Source organism: Triticum urartu, chromosome 4 (assembly GCF_003073215.2).
Source record: "Triticum urartu cultivar G1812 chromosome 4, Tu2.1, whole genome shotgun sequence".
Lineage (NCBI taxonomy): Eukaryota > Viridiplantae > Streptophyta > Magnoliopsida > Poales > Poaceae > Triticum > Triticum urartu.
In genome coordinates, this window is record NC_053025.1 from 38,121,554 (window position 1) to 38,131,032 (window position 9,479).

The 9,479-nt window shown below is 40.5% G+C and overlaps 1 protein-coding gene across 2 annotated transcripts; it reads right to left on the reverse strand.

Moving 5' to 3' along the window:
• Positions 1–6,765: 6,765 nt before the first annotated feature.
• LOC125550500 (prostamide/prostaglandin F synthase-like) lies at positions 6,766–8,539 on the reverse strand. Of its 2 annotated transcripts, none has more exons than XM_048713508.1 (7): positions 8,160–8,539; positions 8,013–8,077; positions 7,804–7,918; positions 7,570–7,614; positions 7,436–7,495; positions 7,245–7,340; positions 6,766–7,143 (listed from the first exon to the last, which is right to left on the reverse strand). In XM_048713508.1, the coding sequence occupies exons 1-7, from the start codon at positions 8,430–8,432 to the stop codon at positions 7,024–7,026; spliced, it is 774 nt and encodes a 257-aa protein (XP_048569465.1). In that variant the 5' UTR covers positions 8,433–8,539; the 3' UTR covers positions 6,766–7,023. The 2 variants fall into 2 exon arrangements, with proteins under 2 accessions (XP_048569465.1, XP_048569466.1); XM_048713509.1 differs by having other exon boundaries at positions 8,013–8,059; positions 8,160–8,537.
• Between the last annotated feature and the right edge of the window lie 940 nt (positions 8,540–9,479).

The window sequence follows — 9,479 nt, forward strand, 5'->3', positions numbered from 1 at the left end:
TACAACTACTCAAACATGAAGACGATCGACATAAAATTTAGGGTCAAGTTAGATGGCAGTTAGATGTAATCGTCACTGAGTGGTGGTAAAAGAAAACCAACGACCGCAACTCTCACCGCCACGCAATGGCTTTCCTCACCATGCTCGTTTCTTGGACCATTTGAAATGAGAGAAGCCCGCGTATTCCGTCGAAAAAGCGCATCACCGCCGATCCTCCTAACCAACATTTCAGAAGATGCTAAACTTTGGGTAACTGCCGGCGCAAGAAAACTAGATGAGTAATTGTCATGCCGCTTATTTGTGAGTGTGTTGTAAAACTTTAAACTTTACTTTTACTTATTTAATTGAGGAGGCAAAACTTTTGCCTCCTTTTAAAATAAAATTAGACACGAGCGAGGCGATCCTAGGCATGCACGACGAGCTTTTTTTTTTTTTTTTGCGGGTGACATGCACGACGAGCTAGACCAGACCACCTACGGATTACCTACGCCTCGCAGCGCTAGCCTTAATTTCTTTCCAGAGACTGTCCTCTGACGACATCCGAGAGGCTCAGCTCGCGTCGACGTCGTTGCGTTGCTGCGGCGGCGGCTGCCGATCCACCATTTGGCGTCGTTGCGGCGGCGGCGGCAGTCACGTAGCAATGCAGCATGTGGCAGCGACGCCGTGCGATGACAGCAGCAGGCAGAGGGCGCCGCCACGCCAGAGCAGCAACCGGCATGCATGCATGGACGCGCGCGGCGCACGGGAGGCCAAGGGCAGCGGCGGCAGCACCGGGACCGCTGACGGCTGACGCACGACGCCGACGTCGTACGTACGTACCTCTGCTTCGACGGCGGCGGCGCTGTTCCCAGCCGTGGAGTGCGCCGCACGTTGGCTGCGATCGGAGCACCGCGCGCGCGTGGCGCACATGCAGCACCAGCGATTCAGTTGGGCAATCATCCGGCGGCTCATCATCGCGAGGACGGAAACATGCGAGAGACATCTCAGGCCTCACACACGGCTGGCTCCGCCCGACAGCTTGCTTCAACTGGGGGCAATGAGCCAACACAGTTACAGTGGCACATCAAATTCGCGCGTAGACAAAACACAAAACAGCTTTCGTGTCTCCACTCCCCACAGCCGAGGCATGTAGCACGTACCTTTCCTAAAGAACATATATATGGCACATGTGCTATTTAGCTGGATGGCACGAGCCCCAGACGTGCCCATGCTAGATGAGTAGACTCCATTTTTATCGTCGGAACGTGACAAAAGTTGCCAGTCGTCAAGAAACTATGCGCACTCGACAAACCATATAATTGTAAGCGACACTCATTTTGAGACGGAGGGTAGAAAATTTGCGTGTGAAATTAATTTATGTTATCCTAGATCCAGTTGATAGATACATGCCATTTCTTAGGTCCAACTAGGGCTCTGTTTGGATCCCTAAGTTAAAGTTAGTTTTAGTTAGTTGAAGCTCAAATAACCCAAAAGTATCCAAATATGATGAGTTAGTTTGGGTTAGTTGGATCTAACCCATCTCAAAAAACTAGTCCACACTAGAGAAGCTTATTTGGGTTAGTTCTTCTAGGCCCACTAGAAAAAATAGTAAAAAAAATTATCCCTTCCATTCAAACATTGTCCAAAGTAGTCAAATAATTGAGAAAGAATATTTATTGTCAATCTAACCCTACCATCCAAACAGCTCTTTGGTTAGAGTTAGTCTAGGGTTAGTTCAAGAGTCCAAGGTTAGTTCAAAGTTAGAATCTAACTCTAATCTTTAACTGAGTTAGAGTATCGAAACAGGGCCTAGATATGTTTCAAGAGGACTGGGCACTGCCTATTGGCAAGGGTGCAGTGGCACTTCCTTGTAGACCGGGGTTCGACTCCTATCGGGAGCGAATTTTTGCAATCTCACTTGGGTGAGCTCCTTCTATAAAAATATGTCATGGATGCTAGCGTCCATGGTCCTTGGATCTCATTTTTTCTATTACTCTCTTAGTATTCTAAACACTCTTATATTAGTTTATAGACTACTGCCCATGGTCACTGGATCTCATTTTTTTTAACTAGATGTATTACAATAAAAAGGGGAAAATAGAAGTCCAACTAGTAGATGGTAAATAACACTATTTTTTATGAACTTTAAATAAGAGTAGATTTAACAAATAACGAATCCAAATGCTGTTACTCCCTTAGTATTCTATATAAACACTCTTATATTAGTTTATAGATGGAGTACTTTTGAACTAAAAAACTAGTATTACTTTTAAAAAAAGGACCGCAATATGCGGCGAATGTCACATATGGAGGAAGCCGGCGTGAATGAATGGTTCAGCCGACACGCCCCCACCCCCCAGCCCACTCCCCCGGCGCGTATGTTTTGTTCTCTATGATAAACCCGGGTGCGACTGTATGCCGCTTATTGTGACCCAGAAGGAAGCCGCGCCTCAAGAAACAATACCTTCCCGTCGCTATGGACGGCCCATGTTAGTTTATTTTCTTCTCTGTTTTTTTCATTCTTTTTTTCTGTTAATGTTTTTGAAAAATATTACAAAACACATATATTCCCAAAGCATAAACCACCTTAATAATTTACAAAACATTGAATTAAAAAAATTAATGCAGTGTACCAAAATTGTTAGCGTAGTTTATAAAATGTTGATACCATTAGAAAAAATGTTCACATGTTTCTGAAAAGATATTCGTGAAAAACAATTTGTACAATGTAAAAACAATGTTCACGTAGTTTAAAAATGCTTTCTCTCATTTTAAAAATGTTTCAACATGTATTTGAAAAATGCTTAACATGTATTCGAAAATTTCCCAAAAACTTGTGTTTTGAAAATATTAATTGTGTATTTCAAAATTATTAAAAGTGTATAGAAATGTTTCAGATGTATAATAAAAATACACAATGCGCATGAATAAAGTAGAGATCGAGCTATATATTTGGAAAATGGTAATCATGTGTTTGAAAAATGTTAAAACGTGTATGCTAAAATGTTTCATATTTATACAAAAAATGTATAATATTTAATAAGAAAGTAGGCATCAAAATCTATATTTGGAAAATGATAATCATGTATTCAGAAAATGGTAAGCATGTTTAAAAAACATTCCTTATGTACAGGAAAATGTACAATACATATTAAAAAAGTAGACATAAATACATATATTTACATTAATGTTAGTCAAATATTGGAAGAAAAAAAATTAAACCTGTATAAAAATGTTCCTGCTATATACGATTATTTTCAATATGTATAAAAAACCCTAGATATATATTGGAAAAAGAAAGAAAAAGAAAGAAAGAAAAGGTATAAACGAAGAAAATCTAGAGAGAAACAAAGAAAAACAAGGAAAAACAAAGAAAAAAAGGTATAAGGGAAGAAAACCGATGCAAACTGGTCCTCAACACGTCCCTTACTGGGCAACCCCACAAGCAGCGAGCATACTTATGAATGGGCGCCCCAGATTCGAATAAAATATTTTTTTTGAGGGGATTCGAATAAAATAAATGAATGGGTGACCCTATGTCTCGCTCAAAAGCGAGACCCAGTAAGGGCAGAGCGAGATGGCCGGCCCAGCTGCGCTGGAGGTCACAGCCTCATTTTTTACTTTTCGTTTTCGTTTTTTTATTTCGTTTTTTACTTTTGTTTGCCTCTCCGAAAATTAAAAACATATGTATTACAAAAAATATACTTTCCATAATGTTTTGAAATTTTTTAATCATGCATATGAAAAAAGTTAAATCTATATATAGCAAATGTTGACCATGTATAGAAACAACATACAATGTGTGTGCAACAAGTTGATCATGTATTTCAAAAAATATTAATCAAGCATTTCCAAAAAATGTTAAACAGGTATTCGAAAATTGTTAACCTTGTATTTGAAAATGCTAAATGTAAATAGAAAATTCTTCACCATCTATTAAAAAATGTTATTCTTCCATTTAATTTTTTTGATAAAACATTTTAAAAATATTAAATGTGTATAATAAAAGTTTGACCATGTATTATTATTTTTAATCTTGTACTTGAAAAAATGTGTATAGAAAAAATGTTTACCATGTATTCAAAAAATTTATCTTGTATTTGAAATTTTTTAATCAAGAATTTAATTTTTTTAATAAGTATAGTTGACCATGTATTCGAAAAATGTTAAAACTCTATTAGAAAAATGTATTACACATATACCAAAAAAGTACAATGTTTACGGGAAAGTAGTACACGCCAAAAAAAGATTTCAATAGATGTTAACCATGTATTTAAAAATATTAACTGTGTATATAAGAAATGTTTCTGATGTATATGAAGAATGTTGAATGTGTATTGAAAAGCAAGAATAACCAAAAAAATGAAAGAAATAAAAAAGAAAAGCGAGAAAGAACAAAGACAACTGAAAAATAACCAATGAAAACCAAAAAAACAACGAAAGCACAAAAACCAAAGAAAACCGGTAAGAAGCGTGAAAAATGATCAGAAAGTAAAAGAAGAAAGAAAAACCATTAAAAAATATCAAGAAAATGAAGAAACTGGTGAAAACAAAGAAAATAAAAAACCAGCGAAGAACAAAGAAACAGAAAAACAAAGAAACGTCCATAACAAAAAACAGCGAAGCCAGGACCGAAACATTCGAACGAACCTGCAAAGCGTTTGTCTCGCAAAAAACACTGAAAAAGGGGCCAGCCCAGTCTCACACGCGAGAGCTATTCCCTTTAGGTGGGAAGTAGCTTCCTTTTCTCAAAAAAATGGTGGGGGTAGCTTCCATCTCGCTTAAAGCGAGATATATCTCTTGCGCTTATGAATAAGTGTGATACTTAGTTGTGACGTGATACCCCCACTTCACCCCGCAAACCAAGTGGCATAGATGATTTTTGCTAGGCCTCCTGGCCCAATCAGCATTCCCATATGCAAAAAAATGTAAAATAAAGATTTGCCATGATGTAGATAAAAAAAGACGCATATTTGGAGCATCTTATACTCTACAGATTTTCCATATCATAGAGCATAAAATGCCATATATTTGGACAAAAATTGTATATAAACACAAAAATAACAAAAATATATTTAAAAGAGTATCATGAAAATTAGATAGTTTTTCTTCTGTGGAAAACATGGCAAATTTATATAAAAAAGTTATAGTGTTCACATGGCAAATTCTGTGTTTCAAAAAAATGTACCGTGTCCAAAAAACTGATAGTATATAATAAAAAATTACCATGGTATGTTAAATAAATTCTCTCTGGCAAGTCCAATAAAAAAATGCCATGGTTAAAAGGCAAAAACAAAAAAAATAGTTGTAAGACAAGAAAATTTCCATAAAATTGTCATGTTACCATAACAACTTTTCTACATATATGCCATGTTTTTTAAACAAGAAAATATCTGAATTTGTCGTCCCAAGTTTTTTGGGGCTATCATGGCTATATATCTTTTTCTCCATGGCAGCGAAAACAAAAATTAATTTGACATGGCAACAAAAGTTGACTTGACATTGCAGCATATTTGAAGTTCACATGGCAGCATATTACTTTTTTTTTGCCATGGTTAAAAAATAGTATGATTTCCCATCAGAACAAAAATGTTAAGTTCCAAATCAAAAAAAAAAAAAACTTGATTTTCCATGACAAATTTTGAGACTTGACAAAAATGAACAAAACATGTTTATCCCCAAAAAAACACGGCAAATTCGCCACAGAAAAATTAAAGACATAGCAAAATTAACAAATTATTTCCCCCTATAAATCATGGAAAATTTTCCGTGGGAATAACAATGTTAAGCCTAAATTGCCATCACAAACGGATTCGGAATGTTGCCCACATCCATAAACAATTAGATTCGCGGAAAAGGTAGGCTCCATATTTGTACTTACATGTTGGCCTTGTTTGTCATTGACTACAATGGTTCTTTCCCAATAATAAAAATTTACAACAATAATTTGGGCGGGCAATTAGTCGCATTGCGACTTACAATGATAAAATATCTAATACATTGTTTCAAGGCCCATGCATCCATCAGACGGCCAGTGAGGCGTTCACACATGTTTGTTATAAATCTGATGTCGGATAATTAATGTTTATGTTTTAAAAAATGTGGCAACGGTCATGGACACCATCAGCGCCCACGCAAAAATAAACGGACACCTTTGGTGTTCTCTTCTAGAGGTTTGTCTCGGCCACGTTTGTACTATGGAGCAGACAACATGGTTGTATCTTGTATGCCTCGTCCTGGAGTGTGTGGGGTTTGGGTTCTCCGACTCGGTCTGGCCGGAACTAGGGCGTTCTACAGCCCCTCTTTGTTGTTTTTCTTTCTCCAGAGCGATGATTTGCTATGTCGACCGTGGTTGACGATGTCTTCTAGTCTACATCAACGACTTCACGGCCATTGATTGAGAAGCTTCTAGGTTTAAAAAAATTTGTTTCGCCGAGAAGGACGCCTAGACTTGGCAACGAGGTTTGCTCATGATGCGCTGCCAGCAGATGCAGGAGGAAGAAGACTTCGGCACCCTTCAGGATTTGGATGTATTTTTTAATTTCTGTAAGAACATTTTTATAAGGGACTGCTACATAATATATGACAATTAGTCTTTTCGCAAACAAATAATAACAAATGGACACCATAAGTGCATAAATTAGCACACTGGTGACAATTGTACATTGACTACACTCATTGTTGTGTTTCATATTTTTGAATTTATAACCTTTGCAAAATTTATTTTCGATGGGCAGCACCAAATGCTACCCAAAGCAGAATGGTATCTGCCAAAACATGGGAAACTAAAAACACCAAACAACCGAAACTTGGCGACAGATGCCAAGAACATTTACCAAACATATTTGAATTTTTTAACATTTACAAAACATATTTTTGACGAGCAGCAGCAAATGTCATCCGGAGCAGAATTTGATATCTGCCAAAAAAAGTGGCTTATATCAAACAAACAGGTGAAACTTGTGACTTGTGAGGCCATTTTCTGTCTGTCCGGCACGTCGAATAGATCGGTCAGTGCAATATACATATGTGCCTGATAAAACGTCAAGCAGCCGGAACTTGGCGACAGATGCCGAGAAAATCATCCAAGGGTGCGTGATCGCCGGTGCCTTCATCTCTCCATGCGTACAGCAGTTCTTTCCCCCTAAACACAAACATCCCACCCTGCAGAAACCAACACCAGCAAACACGCGACCAATCAATTAGGATCAAACTTCTTCAGGATAACGAATGGAGATACAGAGGACCGACGGATTCAGTTCAACCTGCTGCATGATGCCCGTCAGGTCTGCCGGTGTGCCTTTGAGCTTGTAGTTCTTGGTGGCCTCCTTGATGGAGTCGAGCCTCGAGTATATTTTAGACTTCATCATGCGTAGGGATCAACATTTTAGTGGCTTTTGAATGAACAGTTGCATGATCAGAATTCTGAAGGGAAATATGCAGTGATGGTGCTTACACTGGCTGGACTAAAGAGTGTGCGGCCTAATCCGTGGTACAGGCCCAAGACATCGTAAGCCTGAAAAGATAAGTTCACCGTCAGTCAGTCAGTCATTTGATGTTGAAGAACGGATTAATGGATTGAATTGTCACCTTGCGCTCGGGATCGGCGTACAAGCTATCCACAGGAAATGGCAGCTGCAATGCAAATCATCCCAGAGATCAGTCAGCTCCATGCATGCTCAAAAAAGAAGCAGAACAATTGCAAACTGACATTGGGATGGTCTGATCAAACTGAATCTCATCAAGACGACCACTTATTCCATCATTTTGAAGATTGCACGGTGCTAACACCAACCAGGAAACACGAACTCAACACAGCCTTACCCCGTCGGCGAGAATGCGTGCCTTGTCAGATGTGCCGACGCCGATGGCGATCAGTTTAGCCCCCGCGGACTCGAACTTCGGCATGGATTTCTTCAGATCAGAGGCCAGCTCCCAGCTGTTAGACATGGCAGACAGCAAAGCTTAGCAGCCGGCCAGCAAGCTAGAAACGCGGTGAGCATTGCACCGCCGATACGTCTCGATTTCCTCACCAGCAGAAGCATCCGAAATGCCTCAGCAGCGCGACCACGACCACCCCCTGCTCGCAGAAATAACACTACTTGACTTGATCGATTACCAATTCACCATGTAGTAAAACTGCACGATGCCGCGTTTGGGTGAACTCGGGAGTTGGATACCTCGGACGGGTCCCACAGGTCCCTGAGCGGCACGGCGTCGCCGGTGCCAGCGGCGAAGACGGAGACGCCGCCGAGGGAGTCCCACGCGGCGGTGCCGGCTTCGGGCGGCGAAGCCCCTGCCGCGGCAGAGACGGCCGATGAACGGCGACAAAGACGGCGCGCGTCCGGGAGGGTGGCGCCGGCGCCTTGGACGGACACGCGGCGGTGGAACGACGGCCGAGGAGCGGAGGTGTGGAGGACGCGAGGGAGGCAGAGCGAGACGGCCGTCGCCATGGAGATGGCCGGACGGGGCACGCGTACCAACACGATGGCTCGACCACGACGCGCGCAAACTACAGGTAGCCGGATACCGAGTGGCCGCTAGTGCGCGGCGTGGCGCGATCTCTTCCGTCAGTTCTTTTTTGAGGGAAGGCTCTTCCGTTTTTTTTTTAACAACAAAAGACGCTCGAAGCGGCAAATTCATTCAGCTCAGTAACAATGTATAGCGTGAATTACAAACTCCTGGTCCCGAAAGTTGGAAAGAAGAGATACAACAGGACAAGAATTATGCCTATGGGCTGAAGCAAAACAACAAACTTCAGGTTGAACATGTTGATGTAAAACCTGTTGAGCTACATTATGTGCTATGCCATTTATTTCTCTGAAAATATGAAAGACTTGAGGTTGCAGATTGTTAGCATGCTTAAAAAAAGTAGCCAAAGGCTTCCTAATGCACCAAGGAGTGGTAGATTCTACTATCCTTCCAATAGCAGCCACCGACGATAATGAGAGACAATCCATGAGAAATGTTGGTCGAAGAATATTGAGCTTACTAGCCATTTGAGCAGCAAAAGAGAGAGCCAGAGCTTCAACATGTAGAGGAAAAGTAGTAGGAGGAGCAGAAGCTTGTATCTACACATTCACTTGATCTTGAGGCAAGGAAATATAAATACCCACTCCCGTTGCAACTTTTCCTTATTGTAAACCAGGTAATTTCCGAGATCTGAAAGCTGCATCCGAGTAAATTTTGGGGCCCGAAACAAGCAAATCAGACCGGAGAGTTCATCCCTGCATAGGATGTTGATCAAGAGGAAGTTGTACTTGTGGCATCACCTGCATCTGAGACAAGTGAGGTAAATCAATATAAGTATCAGAAGACAAAGCTTTAGCAGCAAGGTGCACATGACGAGGATGAACCTTATTCCTATCAAAGAGATAATCATTTCTAGCCTTCTAAAGACACCACAAGAAGTTTAGAATGTTTGAAATAGAACCGTATTGATGTCCCATGCGAAGAAAGGCAATGAGAATGGAATGCATAGTAGAATGGCCTTGGATTAG

Excerpts from the sequence above, each read along its gene's own strand:
- LOC125550500 (XM_048713508.1), bottom strand. The coding sequence starts at position 8,432 with ATGGCGACGGCCGTCTCGCTCTGCCTCCCTCGCGTCCTCCACACCTCC. Across the intron at positions 8,078-8,159 it reads ACCTGTGGGACCCGTCCGAG|TGTTATTTCTGCGAGCAGGG; the intron begins GTATCCAACTCC and ends CAAGTCAAGTAG. Across the intron at positions 7,615-7,803 it reads CACGCATTCTCGCCGACGGG|CTGCCATTTCCTGTGGATAG; the intron begins GTAAGGCTGTGT and ends TTTGCATTGCAG.